The sequence below is a fragment of the Schistocerca americana genome, chromosome 5 (assembly GCF_021461395.2).
Source record: "Schistocerca americana isolate TAMUIC-IGC-003095 chromosome 5, iqSchAmer2.1, whole genome shotgun sequence".
NCBI lineage: Eukaryota > Metazoa > Arthropoda > Insecta > Orthoptera > Acrididae > Schistocerca > Schistocerca americana.
Window position 1 is genome coordinate 419,210,268 of NC_060123.1, and position 27,607 is coordinate 419,237,874.

At 45.0% G+C, this 27,607-nt stretch overlaps 1 protein-coding gene across 1 annotated transcript in view; it reads left to right on the top strand.

The window, feature by feature from the left end:
- The window catches only part of LOC124615362 (dnaJ homolog subfamily C member 13), a 361,181-nt gene that overhangs the window by 25,412 nt on the left and 308,162 nt on the right, over nucleotides 1–27,607 (top strand). The window contains exons 3-5 of the mRNA XM_047143178.1: nucleotides 14,445–14,645; nucleotides 19,096–19,238; nucleotides 22,490–22,744. Coding sequence (XP_046999134.1) covers nucleotides 14,445–14,645; nucleotides 19,096–19,238; nucleotides 22,490–22,744 — 599 coding nt within the window. The remainder of the gene's footprint in view (nucleotides 1–14,444; nucleotides 14,646–19,095; nucleotides 19,239–22,489; nucleotides 22,745–27,607) is intronic.

The window sequence follows — 27,607 nt, forward strand, 5'->3', positions numbered from 1 at the left end:
CGTTGTGGTGGGATGCTTGGTCATCCCTCCAAGAAAACAAGCTCCAGGCAGTAAAACCGCTCCCAACTGCTTGGACGACTCCTCCCGACCGTCTTGGCGAGAAGAGGTCCTTCTGACCAGGTTGTGGATTGGGCATTGCCGGTTTAGCCACTGCTACCTGCTCTCCGGTGACCCAGCCCCGCAGTGCCCTTGTGGTCAAGCATTAACAGTGCGCCATGTTTTATTGTCGTGTCCCCGCTTTAGTCAATCTCGTGTTGTCCTGTCCCTGCCATCTACTTTACCAGATATTTTAGCTGATGACACTCGAGCAGCTGCTTGTGTTCTGCGTTTTATAACTTTGACTGGCTTGTCCAAAGACATCTAACTTTTTTCCTTGTTTTATCTGTATCTTTGTACGGACTTTCTGGTGTCCCCACTCCCCTTGAATTTTACTAGATTCCATGTGATCTAACACTTGTGACTGGGTGCTAATGACCTCCGTAGTTGAGCGCCCTTAAACCCCACCAAAGAAAAAAAAAAAAAAAAGAGCACTCCTTGCCGGATGGCTGCAGTGTTTTCATTGCTGAGCTGGTGGCCAGTGCTACCCTCGTCATCCTTTGGTAGCGACCATCCAGGAGTTCATCTATGCCCTGGAACGGTCCAGTCGTTCAATGGTGTTTGTCTGGATCCCAGGTCACGTCGGAATCCCAGGCAATGAACTTGCCGACAGGCTGGCCAAACAGGCTATGAGGAAATCGCTTATGGAAATCGGCTTCTCTGAAACTGACCTGTGTTGAGTACACTGACCTGTGTTGAGTACACCGCAAGGTTTTGTGACTTTGGGAGATGGAATGGCGTAACCTAAGTACACACAAGAAGCTGTGTGCCATTAAGGAAACTACAAATGTGTTGAAGACCTCTCTATGTGCCTCTCACAGGGACTCTGTGGTTTTCCGTTGGCTCTGCATTGGCCATACGTGGCTGACGCATGGTTACCTCCTCCGTTGGGAGGATCCACCTTGGTGTCGCTGTGGCTCAAGAATGACAGTCGTCCATCTCTTGCTGGACTGCCCATTATTAGCCACTCTGTGCAGTGGACTTTTAACCTTCCCACCGCCCTATCTTCGGTGTTCGGTGATAATACCTCAACAGCAGCTTTAGTTTTATGTTTTATTCTTGAGGGTGAGTTTTATCATTTGCTCCAAGTTTTAGCATATGTCCTTTGTGGCTGGCTTTTCCTTTTTATCCTCATGGTTAGCCAGCCTTGGTAACCTGCTTTCTTGATTTAACTGCTTCTACCTGTTTTTTGCGTCTGTTCTTGTGCTGTCACCGATATGATGGTGAGAGGACTGCGTTGTGAGTAATGAGGGATTCCAGTATCCTGAGTGTCAGGTAGAGCCGAAGGTGGTGTAGCGGCATCCGGAACAGGCGTTGCCGGCACACGAGGCTGAAGCTGGTCCGAATGACGCACTGCAACACCCGTGTCCGTCTGGATTTCATACAGGCGTCAGCCACGGTGTCGTAAGATGAGGCCAGGACTCCATTTTGGCCGCCTGCCATATCCCCATACCCAGACAAGGTCGTCGTCGGTGAACCAGCCAAGCGAAGGCACCCGCGGCCTTGAGGTGGAAGGCTGCAGAAGATGAAGTAGCATGCGGGGCTGTCGGCCATGTAAGAGCTCAGCCAGGCTGTGGTCGCCTATGGGGGTGAAACGGTAAGAAGCCAGAAATTGGAGAAGCGCACCATCAGCAGAAGAAGTCGGGAGTTTCGTCATCTGAGCTTTAAACGTGCGGACCAGTCGTTCAGCCTCACCGTTTGACTGTGGATGGAACGGAGGGGCCATGACATGCATGATGCCGTGACGGGCACAAAAATCCGCATAATTGGAAGAGGCAAATTGCGGACCATTATCAGTAACAAGAGTAGAGGGAAGGCCTTCCAAAGGGAAAATGCGAGCTAGAACATTGGTGGTTGCCGCGGTGGTAGGCGAAGTGCAATGGACAATGAAAGGAAAGTTAGAGTAGGCGTCAATAACGAGAAGCCAATAAGTACCTAAAAAAAGTCCCGTGAAGTCAGCATGAATACACTCCCAGGGCTTCTCAGGCGAAGGCCAAGGTGACAAAGATGACTTCAGGGCAGCAGCCTGTGACGCACAAGGGCCGCAGGCAGTGACCATGTGTGCGATTTCAGAGTCGATGCCGGGCCAGTACACATGACGGCACGCCAGAGATTTTGTGCGAGACACACCCCAGTGTCCTTGGTGAAGGAGGCGCAAGACCGAAGCACACAAAGACGCAGGTACAACAACATGCAGCGAAGCATTTTCAGTGGAAGGGAGGATAACACCATCTGTAGCCATGAGGCGGTAACGCAAAGCGTAGTAGTTCCGCAACGGATCAGAAGTCTTAGTGGACGGACGATCTGGCCAACCCTTCTGAATACAGTGTAAAACCCGGGAGAGGGTAGGGTCAGAACCCGTAGCAGCCGCCAGCTGGTACCCGGTGATGAGGAACCCGTCCACAACCCGCTGCTCAGCAACATCCAGGTGGAAACACAAAAGTTCGTCCCTATCGAATGCCGGATCAGGACCCATTGGAAGGCGAGACAGTGCATCAGCATTCGCATGTTGAGCCGTCGGCCGGAAATGAATCTCATAATTGAAACGAGACAAGTAAAGAGCCCAACGCTGGAGGCGGTGTGCAGCCTTGTCGGGAAGTGACGTTGATGGATGAAACAAGGAAAGTGGTTTGTGATCCATAACAAAATGAAATTTTGGATCCATAGAGAAAAACACCAAACTTATGAAGAGCATAATGGCCAAAGCTTCTTTTTCAATTTGAGAATACGTTTGTTGGGCATCCGTGAGCGTTTTGGAGGCATAAGCAATGGGTTGTTCAGAACCATCAGAAAAACAGTGCGCAAGGACTGCACCGACCCCGTATTGAGAGGCGTCCGTGGCAAGAACAAGATGTTGGCCAAGTCGATAAGTAGCCAGGCACGGGGCCTGTTTCAGCATAGTCTTAAAGTAAGCCACATCACATGATGTGGACCAGTGAAAAGGCATGTTTTTATGCAACAGGCGATGCAACGGCTGAGCCACCGAAGCAGCAGACGGCAAAAACTTGTGATAGTATGCTATTTTCCCCAACAAGGCCTGCAGTTCCTTAACAGATGTAGGGCGAGGAAGGGCATTGATCACAGTGACAGTTTGCTGAAGCGGACGAATACCATCCTGAGAGAGTTGAAACCCCAAGTACGTGATAGATGCCTGAAAAAATTTTGATTTCTGAAGATTACACTTAAGACCGGCAGTCTGTAAGATATGAAAAAGTGTGCGGAGATTTTGAAGATATTTGTCAGTGGTGGAGCCAGTGACAACAATGTCGTCCTGGTAATTTATACACCCAGGGACAGTGAGCAATAATTGTTCTAAGAATTGCTGAAAGAGAGCAGGGGCACTGGCAACCCCGAATGGCAATCGTTGGTATTGATAGAGGCCGAAAGGTGTGTTAAGGACCAGAAACTGCTGGGGAGCAGCGTCGAGAGGAAGTTGATGATAAGCTTCTGACAGGTCAATTTTAGAAAAACACTGTCCTCCAGCGAGTTTAGTGAACAGTTCTTCAGGACGGGGCATAGGGTAAGTGTCGATGAGTCATTGAGCATTTACAGTGGCTTTGAAATCGCCACAGAGACGAATATCACCATTGGGCTTAGCAACTATGACAGGAGAGGACCACTCACTGGAAGTGACAGGAAGCAAGACCCCTGACGCAGTGAGACGATCCAACTCCCATTTTACCCGATCACGAAGGGCCACAGGAATGGGCCGAGCCCGAAAAAACTTAGGCTGAGCAGTGGATTTGAGTGTGATATGAGCTTCAAAGATGTTTGCACAGCCTAACCCAGGAGAAAAAAGGGACGAAAATGTCGTCAAGGAATCCAATTGAGCATAAGAAATAGCATCAGAGACGATATTGACAGTCACATATGGAGAACCCAAAAAACGCGAAAGGCATCGAAACCTAAAAGATTCTCCGCATTACTATGGTCGACCATGAATATGGGAACAGTGTGAATGACAGATTTGTAAGATACCTCAGCATCAAATTGTCCCAAGAGAGAAATCTTCTGTTTATTGTAAGTCCGTAATTGCCTAGTGACAGGTGACAGGATTGGAGAACCCAACTGAAGGTACTTCTGAGAATTGATGATAGTGGCAGCAGAACCAGTATCCACCTGCATGCGAACATCGTGACCAAGTATTTGGACAGTGAGGAATAACTTCCCTGAAAGGGAAGAAGTACAATTGACAGACAACACAGAATCAAAATCAGCGTCGTGTTCATGAACATCATGTATGCGGTCAGATTTGCAAACGGATGACACACGACCCTTTTTTTTTTTTGCATTTGTGACACATGGCCCAACGTTGTGGACAATCTTCTCGTGAATGTTTCGTAAAACACCGCGGACGTGAAGGAAGTTGCCGTGGATTTTGCTGCAGTTTCTTAGAGGTTTGTTTACGGTTAGGCCGAGGATGCGTTTTGGAGCCTACTGCGGCCACGTCGGCCTGCAGGGACATGCCACACGCTTCATCAACATCGCACAGATGTTGTTTCCCCGACGTCGCCTCATGCCTCTGTTTGCGCTCCAGTGGCGTGAGAAATTTCAAAAGACTGAGCGATGGATAGGACTTCATCTTGTCAGATTTGCCAACTGAAGGGCACGTTGCCTAACTTCTTTGTCGGGCGCTGATCGGATAATAGCACCCCATACCATGGAATCAGCGTAGGATTCTTTGTGAACTTCAGTAACAAATTGACACTTTCTACTGATGCTGTGAAGTTCAGCAGCCCAAGCGCGATAGGATTGATTCGGTTGTTTTTGACAATGATAAAAGGCAACATTAGAGGCTACCACATATGTTTGCTTTTGTAAATAGACGGACAAAAGTGAGCACATTTCAGCAAAGAACAAAGACACAGGATCTTTCAAAGGAGCCAATTGCAACAACAACTGATACATTTGAGGCAAAATCCATGAAAGGAACAGAGACTTACATGTTTATTCGTCCGCGACATGAAATGCCAAGAAGTGCTGTCAAAGACATTTTTCGTAATCGGACCAGTCTTCTACCGTCCGCGACAAAATCACGAATCGCATTTGTGAGAAGCGTTTGCTGTTCTATGAGACCTTGCAATAGTTGCTCTAAAGTAGCCATGGAAACATGTGGGTCAACGATGGAAAAGAAAAATCCCATCCTCGTCGCCAATTGTAATGACTTCAAGTTGAACAAATATATTTAAAGGAAGATGCAATACATGAGTCACTGATCACGTAAACAGAGTAAGACATGTGTACACTTTAACAGTCAAATCGTAACTGAGTCCAAGTCTAGCGGCCGCTGGCTGGGTGGCCGCTTAGGTGGCGCTGCTGCTACGTGGCTGGCAGACAGCACCGCATGTAGAGGTTGCGCGTAACTGCGCGGCAGCACTTTGAAAGATCGGCGAGTCGCAACACTTTTCTCTACACTCCAAATGTGAATGGAACAGAAAGAACTGCCATAACTGGTCCAGGGGAGTATCCTCTGCCATGAACTTCACAGTAGATTGCACGATATAGATGCAGATGTCTATGTGAGGATTGTCTCCGTTTCATTTCTGTGTAAGATTACACGACATACAAATAAGAGGGTCTGCTGAGAACTAATGCCTCAGAATTAATTGAAAACTTTTAAAGCTTTTAAAATAGAACAAACATTATTATCTCTTCACATCTCTATTCTTCATATCTACACATTTATTTCTCAATATAGTCACCCTGGCAGTGAACACGTTCCTCCCAATGAGAGACCAGTTCATTGATACCGTCACTGTAGGATGTTTGACTTTGTTGGTGGAGCCACAACCTCAAATCTGCTTGCGCCACTTTTCATGGTCATACTGAAGTTCTCAAAGGTGTTCCTCAAGTTTCGGAAACAGATGAAAATTGTATGGGGCATATTCGGGACTGCGTGCAGGATGATTAATGACAGGGAACTTGAGGTGTCAGATTGTGGCAGTAATCAGAGCACTTGTTTGTGATCTGGCATTGTCATGTTGAAGGAGAGGGTGCTCCATGTATGGATGAACTTTTCAAATTCGAAACTAGATTACAGCACACTGTTTCTCATGCACTGACATAGTTAAGTTACAGACTCCCACATTACATGCTAAAATTTGTAGCCCTCTAGCAGTTGAGGACTGCAAATTAATGTACGTGAAGAATAAAGATACAGAATGTTAATAAAATTTGTTTTATTTAAAAGAAAGGTTTGAGTTTTCACATAAAAAAATTATCAACATTTTTCAGCTCACACTCATAATTTCAGAAAAAACTTTTTAATCCTTTGACTGCTATTGACGAGTTATCTCATCGCACTCTCCAGGTGTTCTTGATGAGTTTAAACACAGCTCCTGGGTTTTCCTTCAGCACTGATGAGTTAACGCGAGCCTCCTTGCTGACCATTGTGCGCTTTTGACTGTTATAGGTGTGCTGCTACACAGGCACCTGAGTGCAGTTGATGAATTTAAGTAGACAGTTAAGTTTCCATCTCATACCTTTGTAGCTGTGCACAGTTATGTCTGCTGAGTTGTGTTGTGATACTTTGTTGTGATCTCATTTTGATGCATTTCATTCTCGTTATTCTTTGAGATTGACCACAGTGTCTTTTCTTATCTATTCTGTCAAGATAATGATGAGGCATTAAAGTTGCAGTAAGGAAGTGACAGTGAGGATGAATTATTTGATGTTGATTTAAGTGATAATACCTTCACAGATTCTGAAAGGAACTGCCCGAAGCTATCTGCAACAGTGAGTGTAACACTAGTCTTATTCTTCAACAAGAGATGTAATTGATAACCCCCCCAAATCATAAAGTAACAGTTTCTTTTTTAATGAGTTACCAAAACTGGATCCGACACACTTGAAGAAAAAGCTATCTTTACATCTCTGTAGATTTGTAAAAGCTTTAAATTTGCAGAGAAGCTTCAAAGTGAGATACATATCAGTGGCGACAAGTCTAATACTGAAAGGAACAGATATTGCAGAAAGTGCTGTAGACACATTGAGCAGAAAGTGCAGCAAGCTAATCATATAACACCAGCCCAGGTAAAAGCCAAACCACTGCTTAACACAGGAAGACGCATTAGGCGATAATGACTCAGTTCTTGGCTCAGTTTGTAGGAGGCCCATCTGCAGCAGCCAAAACGTTAATGCTCAAACTTATGTTCTGTGTCAACGTCCCCCCCCCCCCTGCGCGCCCCCCCCCCCCCCCCAGAAATGCTTTCTTTTGTGATGCCAAACTTTAGTTTATATTCCCTTTACTTCTTCCATCAGCCTGCTGTTGTAATGGTGAGAGAAGGTGATGAGGAGAAGATGGGGGGGAGTGTGTGTGGGTAGAGAGGGGGGAGAGATTGAGGGGGGGGGGGGGGAGGAGATGGGCAGCAAGAGATGAGTATTAACTTATGGGGGGTAACAGGAGATGGGCTTAAATGCAGGAAAGAGGTAATGAATAGAAATACAGAGAGGAGCAGATGATCAAAGAGGGGGCTGAGGGAAGCAGATGGACAAAGAGAGCGGGGAGCAGCAGATAGACAGGGAGGAGGAGAGGAGGAGATGGTCTGAGTGTGACGAGAGGAGGAAATGGACAGAGAGGAGACTGGAGTAAATACATACCTGGGCAATGCTGGGTACTCAACTAGTGTTGTATATTAATTATGTTGTGGACAATATTAATAGTAACTTCAGACTTTTTGCAGATGATACAGTTATCTGTATGAAGTACTATCTGAATGAAGCTGCATAAATATTCACTCGGATATTGATAAGATTTCGAAGTGGTGCAGAGATTGACAATTTGCTTTAAATGTTCAGAAATGTAAAATTTTCCCTTCACAAAACAGAAAAACATAGTATCCCATTAAAATATAACCAGCTTTGTTGCTATATTTTAGTTACTTAATTCACTGATTGTCGAAGAAATGATGCAGGTGTGTAGCTCTTATTTGATGCAGTTCCTCCACTTAAGTTATCATGTGGGTCCAGTTTTATGTAATGTTGGGCAATTTATATAAGTTCACTAAAAATCACATACTTGAAAGAAAAAAAATATTTCAAAAATGTTTATTGTTTCACAACACGGATAAAACTGACTTTGGTTTAGTGCTCCAAATCTAACATAAGACTGACATAATATGACTACCATTGTGGGTGCTTATATAGATTCTTCTGGCCCTGCAGCCATCTATTCTCTGGCCATAACCTTGAAGGAGGGCCAGGCTCACTGGCTTGGGGTGAAACACTTTCCCCACTACCTGGTCTGCACTAGGACTAATGGGGACCTTTCACCAACAACACACACATTATTTATTGTGGAAAATATTGAAGACAAGTTTGGCATAGTGGATTCTCTCAGTAAGATGCAGTCGGTTTTACTTCTGATCAAAACTTATGCTGACCAATCTGCAGCCCTTCGTGTGTGTGTGTGTGTGTGTGTGTGTGTGTGTGTGTGTGTGACCATCTTAGTGACATCACCAGTTTTTCATATGATTCTGGGAGTCATTTTTCATAGGGACCTCTTCTTCCAAACTGCAGAGGAACTCCAGGCCAATCTGGTATGAAGGGGCTTTCATTTTGTTTGGGGTGTTCAGGAAGGTCGTAAGGACAGTTGCATTGATACTGGTGCCTTTATTCTGGCATTTGATGGAGATATTCTTCTGGAGAAGGTCAAGGTTGTGGTTTGTTGGTGTGACGTGAAGCCGTACGTTCCGCCACCCAAGAGGTGTTTTCAGTTTTTGCATTTTGGGCATGTCTTCCCCTGTGTTCTGCCACCTGTGTGTGTTAATTGTCATGAGTGTCACTCTCTTGATGGCATCTAACGTTGCTTTTGTTACTTCATTTCCCACTCCTACCTCTTCCTTAACCCAGTCACACACCCCTCTCCTCTCCTTCTCTCCTGCTGTTCCCATGGCCCCTCCTCCGGGCGCCGCTTCCCCTCCACCTCTAGATGGGAATCTAGAGAAATGTCCCCTTCTTCAGCACCCACCAGTTATGGGACTCCTTCCCAGTGTCTCTCAGGCTGAAGGCCTGCTGCTACTACTCGACTGTGGGATCCTGAGAACATGTGCCCCAAGGTCACCCACTCTCTTAGTAGTGGATCTTGCAAAAGCCCGCTCTCTTTCCGTGTTCTGCCCTCCTTAACCTATGAAAGAGGAGGATGAGGAGAAACATAAGTCCCAGGACAAGGCCGTCCTGGTTCCCCTGGTGGTGCCATCCTTTCCCTCTCGCAATCTGAGTCTGACTCTTATTGATGGATGTCACCCCCTCCTCATTAGTGATTGATGGTTATGTGGCAATGTCATTGGCTCCCCGATTCACCTCTCATTTGAATTCCCATCCTGTTCTTATTCAGTGGAACTTTAATGGATACTGCTGTCACTTCCTTTACCCAGCTGCTTCTGTCATTCTCCAGGAATCTCATTTTACTGGTGCTCACTCACTGACGCGTGTGTTTCATGCTTTCTGGTGGAACTAGGTTGGCCCTTCGAGGGCTTCCAGCAGTGTACCCACATTGGTCTGTATGGCTGTTGTTAGTACATGGATCTCCCTTTGTACCACATTGGAAGCGGGTGCTGTCAGGGTCCACTTGGACACTGCGGTCATGGCTTGCAATCTCTCTCTCCCTTCTGATGGGCTACATACACCTGCTGCTTTAACTGCCCTCCTTCAGCACCTCTCCCCTCCTCCTCCCCCCTTCCCCTCCTCCTCCCCCCCTCCCCTCCTCCTCCTCCTCCTCCTCCTCCTCCTCCTCCTCCGGGATTTTAATGCCAATCACCCCTTGGGCGCAGTGCTTTTTCGACTAGCCGAGGTTTCCTCATAAACCAGTTTCTTGCAGACCACAACCTGTGCCTTCTTAATGATGGTTACCATACACATTTTACTTCCACTTGTGACACTTTCTCTGCCATTGCTCTTTTGCTCACTACTTCTCCCTTGGAAGTGGAATGTCATTGGGGGGGAGGGGGGGGGGGAGGAGGAGGAGGAGGAGGAGGAGGAGCTACTGCTCCATATGATAAACTCTGCACAATCAATGAAGCTACAGCAGCATGGGGCTCTTCCTTTTGCCTCTCCTGGAAGGAATCGACAGTCATACATTATTTCCACATTGGTTACAACGAATTAACCCATAGTTTCCTTTTGTGTGATGAGCCATACCAACATTGTGATTGTGGAGCCTACAGACAATAGCTCATACATTGGTGGAAAGCCCTGTCATTTTGGCCCTCCATGCTAAGTATGGACATCTGGACCCATTGCCTCTAATATTGGAGACTGTTCACAGATGGTTAACCTGATTCTCGTTTTCTCCGTGAAAGTGATATTTATCCTCAGTTGTGAGGTTTTAATGTACCTCTGGAGCAGGGGTAGGGTGGCTGGAGATTGGGCATCTCTCACTGTATGCTAGTTCTGGGGGATCCCTGACCCTATCTCCTTGACCAGATTACTCTTTCATCCCTCTTTTACTGTGTTTTAATTGCTTTTAGACTTGGTTTGCCTCCTTTCTGCTGCATCCAATTTTATATTCTGGGTGTCATACTTTGTTGGATAGTGGGTGTACTTGACTGTAATGGATCAGTGGTGGAACATTTCCTGTCACATGCAGAGCCCCAAGACTCCCACCTGCTGACTTCCCTATCTCATTTGTCTTGCTTTTATTACTGATGGTACAAAAGATGCCTATTACAATTTATCTTTCTCGCTTTTACTGTTATGGATCTCTCGACCAGATCAGAAAACATTTTCAGTGGACGTCTCTACTTGCTGATGCACCACTCTTGGATCAAGGAATTGATGACCTCTTTGTTTGGTCCCTTTCTCCGTCCTGCTCCCCTCCCCCCAACCTACCTACCTACCTACCTACCTACCTACATCCTCCGTGAAAGTGATACTTATCCTCAGTTGTGAGCTTTTAATGTACCTCTGGAGCAGGGGTAGGGTGGTTGGAGATTGGGCATCTCTCACTGTATGCTAGTTCTGGGGGATCCCTGACCCTATCTCCCCCCTCACCCCCCCCTCACCCCCCCTCACCCCCCCTCACCCCCCCTCACCCCCCCCTCACCCCCCCTCACCCCCCTCACCCCCCTCACCCCCCCTCACCCCCCCTCACCCCCCCTCACCCCCCCTCACCCCCCCTCACCCCCCCTCACCCCCCCTCACCCCCCCTCACCCCCCCTCACCCCCCCTCACCACCCCTCACCACCCCCTCACCCCCCCTCACCCCCCCTCACCCCCCCTCACCCCCCCTCACCCCCCCTCACCCCCCCTCACCCCCCCCTCACCCCCCCTCACCCCCCCTCACTCCCCCTCACCCCCCCTCACCCCCCCTCACCCCCCCTCACCCCCCCCTCACCCCCCCCTCACCCCCCCCTCACCCCCCCTCACCCCCCCCTCACCCCCCCTCACCACCCCTCAGCCCCCTCACCCCCCCCTCACCCCCCCTCACCCCCCCTCACCCCACCTCAACCCCCCTAACCCCCCTCACCCCCCCTCACCCCCCCCTCACCCCCCCCTCACACCCCCCTCACCACCCTCACCCCCCCCCTCAACCCCCCCTCACCCCCCCCCCCCTCAACCCCACCTCAACCCCCCCTCAACCCCACCTCAACCCCCCCTCAACCCCCCTCAACCCCCCCTCAGCCCCCCTCAGCCCCCCTCAGACCCCCCTCAGCCCCCCTCAGCCCCCCCTCAGCCCCCTCACCCCCCCTCACCCCCCTCAGCCCCCTCGCCCCCGCCCCCGGCCCCCTCTCCCCCTCCCCCCTCTCGCAGCCTCTCTCCTCTCTCACCTCTCCCTCCCCCCTCTCCCCTCCCCCCTCTCCCCCTCGCCCCCTCTCCCCCTCCCCCTCCCCCCTCCCCCCTCCCCCGCTCCCCTACCCCCGCTCCCCCCTCCTCCCTCCCCCCCTCTCCCCCTCTCCCCCTCTCCTCCCCCGCCACACCACTCCCCACACCTCTCCCCACACCTCTCCCCACACCTCTCCCACACCTCTCCCCACACCTCTCCCCCACCTCCCCCCCACCCCCACCCCACCTCTCTCCCCCCCACCTCTCTCCCCCCCACCTCTCTCCCCCCCCACCTCTCTCTCCCCCCCCACCTCTCTCTCTCCCCCACCTCTCTCTCTCCCCCACCTCTCTCTCCCCTCTCTCTCTCCCCCACCTCTCTCTCTCCCCCCACCTCTCTCTCGCCCCCCACCTCTCTCTCTCCCCCCCACATCTCTCTCTCCCCCCCACATCTCTCTCTCCCCCCCACATCTCTCTCTCCCCCCCACATCTCTCTCTCCCCCCCACATCTCTCTCTCCCCCCCACATCTCTCTCTCCTCTCCCCCCCACATCTCTCTCTTCCCCCCCACATCTCTCTCTCCCCCCCACATCTCTCTCTCCCCCCCACATCTCTCTCTCCCCCCCACATCTCTCTCTCCCCCCCCCACATCTCTCTCTCCCCACTCTCTCTCCCCCCCACATCTCTCTCTCCCCCCCCACATCTCTCTCTCCCCCCCACATCTCTCTCTCCCCCCCACATCTCTCTCTCCCCCCCCACATCTCTCTCTCCCCCCCACATCTCTCTCTCCCCCCCCCACATCTCTCTCTCCCCCCCCCCCAATCTCTCTCTCCCCCCCCACATCTCTCTCTCCCCCCCCACATCTCTCTCTCCCCCCCACATCTCTCTCTCCCCCCCCACACACCTCTCTCCCCCCCCACACACCTCTCTCCCCCCCCACACACCTCTCTCCCCCCCCCCCCCCACACACCTCTCTACCCCCCACACACCTCTCTCCCCCCCCCCCCCCCACACCCCTCTCTCCCCCCCCACACCCCTCTCTCCCCCCCCACACCTCTCTCTCCCCCCACACCTCTCTCCCCCCCCCACCTCTCTCTCCTCCCCCACCTCTCTCTCTCCCCCCACATCTCTCTCTCCCCCCCACATCTCTCTCTCCCCCCCACATCTCTCTCTCCCCCCCACATCTCTCTCTCCCCCCCACATCTCTCTCTCCCCCCCACATCTCTCTCTCCCCCCCACATCTCTCTCTCCCCCCCACATCTCTCTCTCCCCCCCACATCTCTCTCTCCCCCCCACATCTCTCTCTCCCCCCCACATCTCTCTCTCCCCCCCACATCTCTCTCTCCCCCCCACATCTCTCTCTCCCCCCCACATCTCTCTCTCCCCCCCACATCTCTCTCTCCCCCCCACATCTCTCTCTCCCCCCCACATCTCTCTCTCCCCCCCACATCTCTCTCTCCCCCCCACACCTCTCTCTCCCCCCCCACACCTCTCTCCCCCCCCCCCCCCCACACCTCTCTCCCCCCCCCCCTCTCCCCCCCCCCCCACACACCTCTCCCCCCCCCCCCCCCCCCCCCACACCTCTCCCCCCCCACACCTCTCCCCCCCCCACACCTCTCTCCCCCCCCCCCCCCACACACCTCTCTCCCCCCCCACACCTCTCTCCCCCCCCACACCTCTCTCCCCCCCCACACCTCTCTCCCCCCCCCACACCTCTCTCCCCCCCCCACACCTCTCTCCCCCCCCACACCTCTCTCCCCCCCCACACCTCTCTCCCCCCCACACCTCTCTCCCCCCCCACACCTCTCTCCCCCCCACACCTCTCTCCCCCCCCCCCCCACACCTCTCTGGCCCCCCCTCTGCCCCCCCCACTCTGCGCCTCCCACTCTCGGCCCCCCCCCACCCGCTCTCTGTCCTAGAGCCTTGGTTATTGCTATTGCAAATTAAACCTAGATTGACAATTGAAATCATTTTAAATGAATGGGTAAATCAGTTTGGGTCATTGGTACACAGTGTATGAGAGGCAGCTCTCCATTTCCTGGATCTGTGAGCATAGTAGCTTCAACGACAATATTTCATGTAGTTTTAAACTTGAGTGTGTGGGATTACAAAATCTGTGATGATTCAGATACCGTCATAGTATTCTAATCATAAACCAGTAAGCCATAAATAGAACTTTCCTGTTTTCTGTAAAACTGATGGCAAGGAACAAAACACAACAGCACATTGTTGCATGTACAATTTTTGTTTGAAAATATATGTTAGGAGAGAGAAAATACACGAAAAAAATTTTCTAGTGGTTTAAATGCCCTGCAATCATACTCGAAACTGACTGTATAATAAAAGAAATCAAAACTGCATGTTTTCACAGCACAGCATTTTCTTTCTAGTAGTTGGTTTTAACAGAAAACCTGTACATTGTCGTTTAAAAAATGTGTAAACTATGTCCATCCAAATTTTTATGAAAGTATTGTGTAAAAATTTGGAAAAAAAATGTTGGACGATGACTTGTTTTTATTATAGTATAGATTTCAGTGACATATTGATTGATTTATTGCCTGCTGAATTGTCCAACTTCCTTTGTACTTCCAGAGATATCACGCATACAAACATCACTGGTCCGACACAAGACTCCCAGTAATGCTTGAGGTGAAGCCGTATTCAGTAGACCAGCTGGATCCCACAACAAAACATGTTCTGGCCTCATATTATTATAAAGACATTGAAGGAATGGCTGATGTCTGTGACTACCCTGGAGGATTTGTAATTGTTTGTGGTGGCTTTGGGAGAATGGTGAGTAATATGAATCAGAAAAATCATATGTTGCACTTTTTCAAATGATGGAGTACTGCAATCATTCATCTTTTCTTGCAGGATTTATTCGGCAAATTTAGATTTCAGCTAGTGAGTAGTCATTATCAATGCACCGTTTCATAGTATCAGTGCATATTCTAGTACGTCAGTGTCCTGTTATTTGGACTTGTGTGACAATTCTTTCTAGAAATTAGTCTTGAAAGAACTGTGACAGAAGTATTAATACTATGAAAAAATGGTGCATTGATAATGGCTAGGCTTTATCCGATGTATATATTTGCCGAATAAAATGTGCAAGAAATGACAACCGATTGCTGTGCTCTATCATTTGACAGTCATATCACAGTCATTGGGTGCACCTACATTCTTAATGGAAGGTAACCTGGTGTTGCACTTTTTCTTGAAGATGGCAGGTGCCTCTAATTTGTAAAGCCTGCAAATGGAGGAGGAATAATTTGAGTAAGATTTTGATAATTGTAATTTATGTTGTGTTAATAAGTAAAGCAGAAAGCTATACTAATTCTTACAGTAATAAAGGACTGAAATTGGTTCAGTTGTTTAGCATTTTAGTTGTGGAACCTAGAATTGTTACAATCTCATATGATACTATCATTATTCAAAAGCCTCGTATTTGTAGTGTTTGCATGTTTAATCACTAATTGTGTATTCGATATCACACAGAGAAATTTTTGAGGCACTCTGGTAGATTAGTTTTTATTTTTTGTCACTCTTTCTATGGGATCAGTCACTTCTCTCTGTATATAATTTTATCTTTCCCTTCTCTTTTCCAATTTTTCCTTACTCTTTTCCAATGTACCATATTTGCTTCAGATAAGAACTTTATCTTTGTCCAACTCCACCATTCAATGCAAAACTAAAATCTGTCGATGTATGCTGTGGGAGAGTTTTCTTTGTACTGGTACCTCATTGGTACATCTTTCCATACTTTAATTCCTTATACAATAATGTGAGGAACATCAGTTTACTCCTGACCCATCCAGAAAATTGTGCATGCTTCCAGGAAAGGGAGGAGTGCTGACCCAGTTTGATTCTGCCTGGTGTATTAACGATGGGGGCCAGTATAGCATCTGGCCTGGAAGTGATTTTTAGGTGGTTCCCCACATCTCACTAGGGGAATACCAGGTTGATACCTATGCCCTGCCTCAGACACACGCTGTGCAGACATTAAGAAAACTTTCTTATACTTGCACACAGAATTTACTATAGACACACAGATGTGGTGCATTGATTTCATCCTGGAAGATTAATAGGAGACTGGATGACCTTAGAACCTCTCATTAGACTGTAAGAAGCAGCAGCAGCAGGTTCCTCCTGCTATGATTTTCTGTTAGTAATTGTTTACTTACTTAATTTACTTCCTCACAAAAGCATGCAGATCATGTCGTAATGTTGAGCAATGTGCTAGTTCTAGAATAGCTGCTTACTCATAATTGAGACACCTATCTTATTAAAGGTATTCTTAAAATAGTACAATGTAAAATCAAACTGTTTTTGAAATTGTACCCTGAATTATAAGTAATGAAACAGCAGAATGTATTACTTTGTGATGCAGATGCAGGATCATTAATGATGAGTGTATTTTTTGTTTCTAGGATAATTACATTAATATAGATTTCATACTGGGATGCTTCTTAATTATTTGTCTTATCTAAGAAAATGTTGATTATTCAGCCTTGGGTTAATAAGCAGATAATTCAGTATGTTGACAAACAGTAACATTGTTCTTGCTATATGTTTCTGCTGGTAGCCAGTTCTCTCCCTCTCTCCCTCTCTCCCTCTCTCCCTCTCTCTCCCTCTCTCTCCCTCTCTCTCCCTCTCTCTCCCTCTCTCTCCCTCTCTCTCCCTCTCTCTCCCTCTCTCTCCCTCTCTCTCCCTCTCTCTCCCTCTCTCTCCCTCTCTCTCCCTCTCTCTCCCTCTCTCTCCCTCTCTCTCCCTCTCTCTCCCTCTCTCTCCCTCTCTCTCCCTCTCTCTCCCTCTCTCTCCCTCTCTCTCCCTCTCCCCCCCTCTCCCCCCCTCTCCCCCCCTCTCCCCCCCTCTTCCCAGAAAGTTTTGGCCACATTATTTGCTGTAATGAAATTTATCAAGCAACTGTGTCTATACTAGCACTTCATTTGTGTGACTTATATGTTAATAGAACTTAAATACTGTCTTTTTCTTCCCGTATTCCATTTTAAAAAAATCACGTCTTTGACATAGTCCCAATTTTTTCCAGAAGTTCCAACTATGTTTAATTTTAATACCATTTGATAACCACATTACCAGTTACTCTTGTTTCCACAGATGTTTGACACCCAAACGAATTACAAGGTGCATTCAAGTTCTAAGGCCTCAGATTTTTTTTCTCCGGTCTGGAAAGAGATAGAAACATGCCCATTGTTTTAAAATGAGGCTGCGTTCATTGTCAATACGTCCCAGAGATGGCAGCACCGTACGGCAGATGGAATTTTACCGCCAGCGGCGAGAATGAGAACTGTTTTAAATACTTAAAACGGCAACGTTTTCCTTACTTGAACAGCGTGCAATCATTCGTTTTCTGAATTTGCGTGGTGTGAAATCAATTGAAATTCATCGACAGTTGAAGGAGACATGTGGTGATGGAGTTATGGATGTGTCGAAAGTGCGTTCGTGGGTGCGACAGTTTAATGAAGGCAGAACATCGTGTGACAACAAACCAAAACAACCTCGGGCTCGCACAAGCCGGTCTGACGACATGATCGAGAAAATGGAGAGAATTGTTTTGGGGGATCGCCGAATGACTGTTGAACAGATCGCCTCCAGAGTTGGCATTTCTGTGGGTTCTGTGCACACAATCCTGCATGACGACCTGAAAATGTGAAAAGTGTCATCCAGGTGGGTGCCACGAATGCTGACGGACGACCACATGGCTGCCCATGTGGCATGTTGCCAAGCAATGTTGACGCGCAATGACAGCATGAATGGGACTTTCTTTTCACCGGTTGTGACAATGGATGAGATGTGGATGCCATTTTTCAATCCAGAAACAAAGTACCAGTCAGCTCAATGGAAGCACACAGATTCACAGCCACCAAAAAAATTTCGGGTAACCGCCAGTGCTGAAAAAATAATGGTGTCCATGTTCTGGGACAGCGAGGGCGTAATCCTTACCCATTGCGTTCCAAAGGTCACTACGGTAACAGGTGCATCCTACGAAAATGTTTTGAAGAACAAATTCCTTCCTGCAATGCAACAAAAACGTCCGGGAAGGGCTGCGCGTGTGCTGTTTCACCAAGACAATGCACCCGCATATCGAGCTAACATTACGCAACAGTTTCTTCGTGATAACAACTTTGAAGTGATTCCTCGTGCTCCCTACTCACCTGATCTGGCTCCTAGTGACTTTTGACTTTTTCCAACAATGAAAGACACTCTCCGTGGCGGCACATTCACCAGCCGTGCTGCTATTGCCTCAGCGATTTTCCAGTGGTCAAAACAGACTCCTAAAGAAGCCTTCGCCGCTGCCATGGAATCATGGCGTCAGCGTTGTGAAAAAGTGTACGTCTGCAGGGCGATTACGTAGAGAAGTAACGCCAGTTTCATCGATTTTGGGTGAGTAGTTAATTAGAAAAAAAATCGGAGGCCTTAGGACTTGAATGCATCTCGTAGCAGCATTGAATTAAAACTGGGCCCATTGTGAAGAGTTGGATGTACAGTGACTTCATTGACTACTGTTGCACAGTTTTATTAAGAGATACGTCACAGAAATATAATTATTTTTGAGCAAATATTGCTGTGATGTTCAAATTAGAAGGCAAGTGTGTGATATATTTTGTGCGTAGAGTGATGGGAAATTGTTTGTAAAATTCAGGGACTAAATTACAGGCCAGTACTTAACTTCAGGTGAAATGTCAATACTGCTGCTAAGACACCCACAAAAATACGTACAATATTGCCGACTTCAGAACTTTTGTGAGAGGAGAGAGGGATATATTGGTAAACATTAAAAAGAAAGGGCAAGTCACTCAGACACCACAGTGAGACACCACCTGTTATGGATCAGAATTTTGACTCTAAGTAAAGTTTTTTGATAAAAATGTGCAAAACTAATAGCATTTGGAATCACATTATATAGATAATACCAAATGCATTGTGCTCTTTTGAGGTATTTGTTTTTGGGATAGGAAGAACATCTAAATAAGATATGTCGTGCCATGCATTTCAGTTGTGATATAAACATACTTTGTCACCTTCATGGTGCATAGTAGTATGACATAATTGTGTTGTTAAGGGATAGTGCATCAGTATCAAATTGTTGCAGATAGCATTTGGTTTCGTTAGACATATTTTGCTAAAATGTTGCATTACCAAAAGAACATTGTGCTCATTATACATATTTGTACCAACACAGCTTTCTGCTTTATTTTTACAATTATTGTTTTCCATTTTGTAGCATCTATTTTCTTGTGGCAACTCTGGTGAAATAAAGCAAAAGATTATGGAGGCTGCGTGTCATTGTATTGGAATCTCAATAAAAGTTCTGAAGGAACCAATTACAATGACTGAGTTTACAAATCAGAGATTTGGAAAATTCAGGTAATTTTTTTCTTTCTCCTATACATTAAGGAACATACGATTTTATAAGCCACTGTATAAAAATGATGTGCATCAAGTAATTTATTAAAGTTGTTGTCATATGAGCATTTGTTGATTAGCGGATGTTACACAAAGTGTTTGGAAGTGATGCACTGTAATGTACGTTTACTCTGTCTTATGTTGAAATTTACAAATGTCTGGCGATTTGTAGCTAAAATGAGATTTTCACTCTGCAGTGGAGTGTGCACTGATATGAAACTTCCTGGCAGATTAAAACTGTGTGCTGGACTGAGACTCGAACTCGGGACCTTTGCCTTTGACGGGCAAGTGCTCTACCAACTGAGCTACCCAAGCACGACTCACGACCTGTCCTCACAGATTCAATTCTGACAGTACCTCGTCTCCTACCTTCCAAACTTAACAGAAGCTGTTCTGTGAACCTTGCAGAACTAGCACTCCTGGGAGAAAGGATATTGGGGAGACATGGCTGAGCCACAGCCTGGGGGACGTTTCCAGAATGAGACATGCATTGGTTAAATCCGTCTGAACAATGGATGAGGGGATCACACCCAATTTTCGACAAATGGTGAGGTATCTGGTTCTATTTTCTGACAAGAAATTGACATTTTACAGCAAAACACCACAAGGCAACTCAATGCTCTGACATGCCTCTGCTTCGTGCTGATTCACATCAGCAATGGTAATTAAAAATCAACTGTTTTAACAATGGAAGATCAGAGTGGCAACAGCATTTATAGAAACCTGCCCTATTCCCAACTTCTACAAGCCTTCTTGATGCTACTTAATGTGTCAAGCATACGGCACTCTGTTGTCCCCTCAAACTCCTGCCTTTCATATCACTCCTTAACTTCCATTGTAGTAAGTTTCTATGAGGCTGTGAATAGTGAGGTCATAACAGATCTGAACAACCGAATAGTGATACTAGATGTGAGTTAAATGTCTGGTCATAACTGCGTGTGAAACTGTTAATGACCTTGATTTTAAGTGCTATAAGACTGATACAATTAAAAACAGTTCAGGACAAAGAAGTCTCTGTACTGTTTTTAGCCTCTGTTTGCCAATTGTGTGTGAGTACTGCAATTCTCGCTTAGTAAACACTAAACAGGGAAATTCCATTGATTGACTCAGCTGTATTCTTTGAATTCGACTTCAAGATTTTCTCGTTAAACCAATATTAGTCTGTAGTACTGAGTAGGATACAATCATGAGGGCACTGTAGCAGATGAGGGGAGGCCTTCCCAAAAAATAGTTTAGGGATGACATCTTTATAACTCCCTACATTTGTGGTTAAATTGAAGACCTTTCTGCATCGTTTGGCTCATAGGTGCTAATCCTGCAACATAGCCAGAGAACCTCTTGTGAGCTTCGATGTTAAGAAAGACATAAGTGACATGTTCAAACTTTTTGTCAGTCTTTAAGTCATGCACAGACAATGCAGTTGGTAGCTGCAACATTTTAAATTACATTGAGAGTAACAGCTTGTGCCAGTGCAATAAATACGAGGTCATACCACAGGCATTAATAAGGGAATAAAGCTTCTCTAAAAATGCTAGTGCTTTGTAGATCCTTATGTTAGAATGTATAGTAATGGACAGTCTCATATACTCTGAGAATTCTTAAAATATTTAATCATGCACTGCACATTAAATTGTACTACAGGGTAAAATGATTATTTGTGTAAAAAATGGCGAGCTTAAACAAACAGTTCCTCATTCAAGAAAAAAACTAGTCACGTGAGTTTCATGTGCTAAGGAAGGAATTGGTGATGTCTGTCTTCTCAAGGGCCTGAAGTAAAGAAAAGGGGACGTGTACTACGTAGTGCACTGCATGTGGAAGTTAGAGATCTGCTTTTAACTCTCCGTTGAGCACACTGATTTAACTTCTTGCATATATTTGAGATTTCTCATCCACTTGTATTCTCTGAGTATCATTCAGGATATTTAGCAGATGCACCCGGCTGGAAACAGATTCAATACATCTGGGATTCTGGCATGTCCACACATAAGCAGAATAGGGTGGTGGTGGTTAGTGTTTAACGTCCCGTCGACAACGAGGTCATTAGAGACGGAGCGCAAGCTCGGGTTAGGGAAGGATTGGGAAGGAAATCGGCCGTGCCCTTTCAAAGGAACCATCCCGGCATTTGCCTGAAACGATTTAGGGAAATCACGGAAAACCTAAATCAGGATGGCTGGAGACGGGATTGAACCGTCGTCCTCCCGAATGCAGCAGAATAAGGAATTGGCATATTGATGATTAGAAAGGTACATAGAAATTTAGATGAATGAATAACATGATATATAGCTAAAAATGCTTGTAATATGAACACAGTGGCACAGAGGGCAGTCACCCAGAACCTCATAAACTTGCTTATAGGGTTTTATTGATGGAACAAAGGCTAAGGTGAGGAATGGTAAGATGAAAACATCTGCTTAACTGTTACACAGATCCTTCTAGCACTGTCTGTAACACCTAACACACTGTCCCTTAACACACAATTACTTTTCCAGCATGAAGACTCACTGGCATGGTGTGATTGGGGTGTGCAAATTTCAATACACTGAAACTGGTAGAATGCCCAATATTCTGTTCTTGTTTACATCTTACTCCTAAAATTTTAGGGTGAGCACTGTTTTCCTGACTTTCTAAGTCTCAAAATTTGAACATATCGAATAATAAGTTTTGGATATCTTGATATTTTTGTTATTTTCTATGCTTTCTTTTAATACCTTTGATTGCATTTCCTAGGTTGATCATCATTCATCTGTAATGATATATTGGCTAACCTTGTGATGGTACAGATGACCACTGTCTTGTGCCCCTAATCTTACTACTACTACTACTACTACTACTACTACTACTACTAGTAGTAGTAGTAGTAGTAGTAGTATAAAATAAAATTGGTATAATCACATAATAAAAAATGAAAAACACATATACACACGCGAACGTGTGCACACGTCAGAAACTTGAACGTACTTGAAATTGTGTACTGATTCCTTTTCTCTCAAAATTTTAAATTAGTGACAGCTTGATGAGATGATCACAAATTGCACAAGCATTTAGAAATAAGTATCAATACTGAATTATTTCAAGTAGTATTTTTCAGTTGTTGAAATAGTGAAGAAGACATTTTTGCTTGCAAATTATGGAAGCACTATGTATTTCCTTAGTAATATGCTGTTTTGCACAAGTGCAATAACATTATGATTTCCTCTCCCCCTTTGTTTCAGTGGCGATGATCATATCACATCTGTGAGTGAATTTGTGGTTCATAAAGTTGGTTCATCTCGACACAGTGATCCACAGAAGCGAACACTCTGTTTGAGTGATACTTGTCTTCTGGAACGGGATCCACAAACATACAACATATGCACTCTGAGGCCTTTAGCAGATATATTTGCTCTTGTCAGGAACCGTGAAAATCCTCAGCTTTTTTGTATTGAGTATGTTGGTGGCCAGATCCGAAGTTATACAACAACGGACAGGTAAATGTTCTCTTCATGGGATATTGTGCCATAATACTGGATTAAAAAAGAAATTAAGTTCTTGTTACGTCAGTAGCAATATTATATTTTCTTCTCATCAACTACCTGTTGTTTGTTTCAGCAGATAGTTGTGAAAAGTGTAACTACCATGACGAAACATTTTTTTAATCCTTCTAATATCACAACTAGGATTTCCAGACTCATAAATATAACAGAAAATATTTCTTATAGTAAGATATAATGACATTAGAGTTTAAAGCTTTGTTAATTCCTGTTTATTGTTCAATGATACAGATATTGTGTGGTGGTGGTGGTGGTGGTGGTGGTGGTGGTGGTGGTGGTGCATTGACCTCTTCTAGATTTTTTCCTTCATATTTCTGTCATTAAAGAAGCAAGATTGAGGTTTAATGTTATCTTGATGATTAGATTATTAGTTGTGATCCACATTTAGAGTTGTCATGCGGATTATAAATTTGTATATTTTTGTAGACACCCTCTGATAACAGCCGATAGTGGCACTTCTTTGGTTGCATTTATTTTCTGCCTCTAACTAGCACCATAGAAGCCAATCAGATACTCAGGCAAGTGTTCATTAAACACACAATTAAGAAAAGAAGTGAGCTACAGGTATGAGCTATTGCTCAGTTCCTCTTGTATCACAAGAAGTACTGTTCTGTGTTAGAGTATTAAAACTCGATGGAACAGTATCATCAAAGTTCAGTACAGGTCTACAAATAGTAGCTGAAAATGGTTTGTAAGCTCTCTGAATCAAAAGATAACTTAAAATGCAGTCCAAAGGTAGGAAGCTATTTAGCACTATTGCCAATCATTTTACGTATTTGCCCATAATTACTGTATTCATGAAATGTTCCCAAGAAAGTGATTTGAAGAGCTGTGTGCAAAGATACTCTTATTCCGTGTAGACGTGTTTATTCTATATGTAAATCTTGTTTAGTATACTTCAGTGTTATGGAGGTGGTTCAGGAATTCAGATAGAAATCCTTGCAAGAAAGACTGTGTTCTTTTTGTAAACACTATTGAGGAAGTTCAGAGAAACAGCATTTGAAGCTGACTACAAAAAGATTCTGCTGCCACCACTGTAAATTTCATGTTAAGGCCATAGTGTATCCTCTGGCTTGCACCATACAGCAGCTTGCTGAGTACATATTAGGATTTAAATGGTCATTTTGAGCATACTCGGTTCCAGTGCATCTCATCATGCCTCTTCAAAAGGGTTCGTAGTATACACAGGGTAGCTAAAAGTTGTCTGATAAATAAGGTTAAAGGGAAGGATCCGTCCAGGAATTTAGGTACCTCATTGTATGTAAAGAGTCATCTTGAAATGCCCAGAGGAGGAGCATATTGATGTGGTGTAGAGTGTTCTAAAATAAATGTCTCTCCTAAGAATCTCACACACATTTTCTCTGCTGTTTAGGCAATTTTGTGTCTGCAATGTGTTGCTGGAGTCGGCCCAAACAGGTACTGCTCCTTGTGCCTTTCATGTGATGCCTGGTGTCAACAGAAAGTGTTGAGCCCATTAAAAACAAAAGTGGAATATTACATGCCAATTTGATACAATGGTGCTAGTTTTAATAGGGTATTGGTTACATCAGCATGTGTTAACATGGACAGTACACCACAAAGACTAACAAGTGCTCCAGCAGCGACTCGCCTGCTGCTGTGGCTCACACTGACTGCTACCGCCATGCAGCAGTGCTGCTCAGTCACTGCTTAGTCCTGCTAATTTTTCATGTTTTACTGTCCCTGTTAATACATATTGATAGAATGAATATCGCACTAGACTAATTTGGGACTGCTCCACTGAGAGCAGGTGCCTCAAATGACTGAGGGTTCAATACTTTTACTACATTTTGCATTTTATCTTTAAAAATAATTTAATTTTTCTAAATTATTCGATATGTTTCTGTAACTGAAATTATTTTAAAATGAGCCTGACAGTGTCGATGGGATTGACTCTCCTATAGAGGTATATTTATAGAGGAAGTCCATCCTCCTCTCCCTTTTTGTGGTGAATCTGCGTATGACCTTTCATTGAAATATGGAAACCTGATGATCATTTCCTTTGCAATAGACAACATAGCAAGAGGAGACAGCCTCTCCTCTTTCATGGTACTTATAAGAAATGTATTCATCTGTGACAAAGTGGAGAAACACATCTCTGCTTCATACATTGTCATTAAGATAGTAGCTACTAATTTCAACAATTTAATAATGTTGCCAAGAAGTTGTTGTTGTTGTTGTTGTTGTCTTCAGTCCTGAGACTGGTTTGATGCAGCTCTCCATGCTACCCTATCCTGTGCAAGTTTCTTCATCTCCCAGTACCTACTGCAACCTACATCCTTCTGAATCTGCTTAGTGTATTCATCTCTTGGTCTCCCTCTATGATTTTTACTCTCCACGCTGCCCTCCAATGCTAAATTTGTGATCCCTTGATGCCTCAGAACCGGTCCCAACCGGTCCCTCCTTCTCGTCAAGTTGTGCCACAAACTCCTCTTCTCCCCAATTCTATTCAATACCTCCTCATTAGTTGTGTGATTTACTCATCTAATCTTCAGCATTCTTCTGTAGCATCACATTTTGAAAGCTTCTATTCTCTTCCTGTCCAAACTGTTTATTGTCCATGTTTCACTTCCATACATGGCTACACTCCATACAAATACTTTCAGAAACGACTTCCTGACACTTAAATCTATACTCGATGTTAACAAATTTCTCTTCTTCAGAAACGCTTTCCTTGCCATTGCCAGTCTACGTTTTATATCTTCTGTACTTCGACCATCATCAGTTATTTTGCTCCCCAGATAGCAAAACTCCTTTACTACTTTAAGGGTCTGATTTCGTAATCTAATACCCTCAGCATCACCCGACTTAATTCGACTACATTCCATTATCCTTGTTTTGCTTTTGTTGATGTTCATCTTATATTCTCCTTTCAAGACACTATCCATTCTATTCAACTGCTCTTCCAAGTCTTTTGCTGACTCTGACAGAATTACAATGTCATCGGCGAACCTCAAAGTTTTTATTTCTTCTCCATGGATTTTAATACCTACTCCGAATTTTTCTTTTGTTTCCTTTACTACTTGTTCAATATACAGATTAAATAACATTGGGGAGAGGCTACAACCCTGTCTCACTCCCTTCTCAACCACTGCTTCCCTTTCATGTCCCTCGACTCTTATAACTGCCATCTGGTTTCTGTACAAATTGTAAATAGCCTTTCGCTCCCTGTATTTTACCCCTGCCACCTTTAGAATTTGAAAGAGAGTATTCAAGTCAACATTGACAAAAGCTTTCTGTAAGTCTACAAATGCTAGAAACGTAGGTTTGCCTTTTCTTAATCTAGCTTCTAAGATAAGTCGTAAGGTCGGTATTGCCTCACGTGTTCCAATATTTCTACGGAATCCAAACTGATCTTCCTGAGGTCGACTTCTACCAGTTTTTCCATTCGTCTGTAAAGAATTCGCGTTAGTATTTTGCAGCTGTGACTTATTAAACTGATAGTTCGGTAATTTTCACATCTGTCAACACCTGCTTTCTTTGGGATTGGAATTATTATATTCTTCTTGAAGTCTGAGGGTACTCCACCTGTCTCATACATCTTGCTCACCGGATGGTAGAGTTTTGTCAGGACTGGCTCTCCCAAGGCTGTCAGTAGTTCTAATGGAATGTTGTCTACTCCTGGGGCCTTGTTTCACCTCAGGTCTTTCAGTGCTCTGTCAAACTCTTCACGCAGTATCGGGAACTGGATCAAGGAATTTGCATGAAAGTGCAGCACAGTTTTCAAAATGTTGACTACGGATTTCAGTGAATGAGCTATGAGCAATACAAGAGTATACAAATGGTATAAATGTTTCAAAGAAGGTCGAGAAGACACTGAAGATAATAACCACTCTGGATGTCTTAGTACATAAATTGTTGGTGACAATGTGGAAGAAGTAAAAGAAATGGTTCTGGAAAATCACCAGGTCACCATCGGAGAGGTTGCTGATATTGGCATATCCTTTGGCTCATACCAATTAATTTTTTGGATGTTTCGCACATGACCTTTCTATCAGTGAAGTTCATCCTGAAAGTGTTGAATTTTTACCAAAAATGATGTCACATAGACGTAACTCAGGAATTGTTGAATGAAGTCAACAGTGATCCAGAACTTCTAAAGGAGATTACAACATGTGGTGGAGTGGGTATATGGGTATGATGTCAAAATGAAAGCCCAAAGGAAACTGCATGAAGAACCAAGGCCGAAAAAAATTAAAGTTCAGTCACGTGTGAAGGTCTTCTCACTGTTTTCTTATATTACAATGGGATAGTCTATCTTGAGTTCCTGCTTTATGGCCATTCAGTTGATAAGGAGTACTACCTGGAAATTGTGCACTGTTTGCGTGAAGCACACGAAAATGATCAGAATAGTGGCAAAACTACTTGTGGAAATTGCTTCATGATTATGTTCCTACCTACACATCAATGCTTGTTCATCATTTCTTGGAAAAAAATGAAATGATTATGTTGCCTCAGCTGGATGTGACCCTTATTCCCAAGGCTGAAGAGAAATGTGAAAGGACATCGTTTTGTGACCACTGACGAGGTAAAAACAGAATCACAGAAGGAGCTGCAACCTTGTAGCAAAGCAATCTGGGATCCATTCCCATATAGTGTTATGTGCCTCCTTAAACAATAATTTTTTGGTTTCTTAATTATCATTAATGTTAGTGAGAGATGTGCCATAAGATAATCTTGTAATTCTGAAATTCTGAGTATTAGACAAGGCCTAACTTCACTAAATTACATAGTCAGAATACTTTACTAATTAATTTGAACCATTTCAAGTAACTAGTTTCG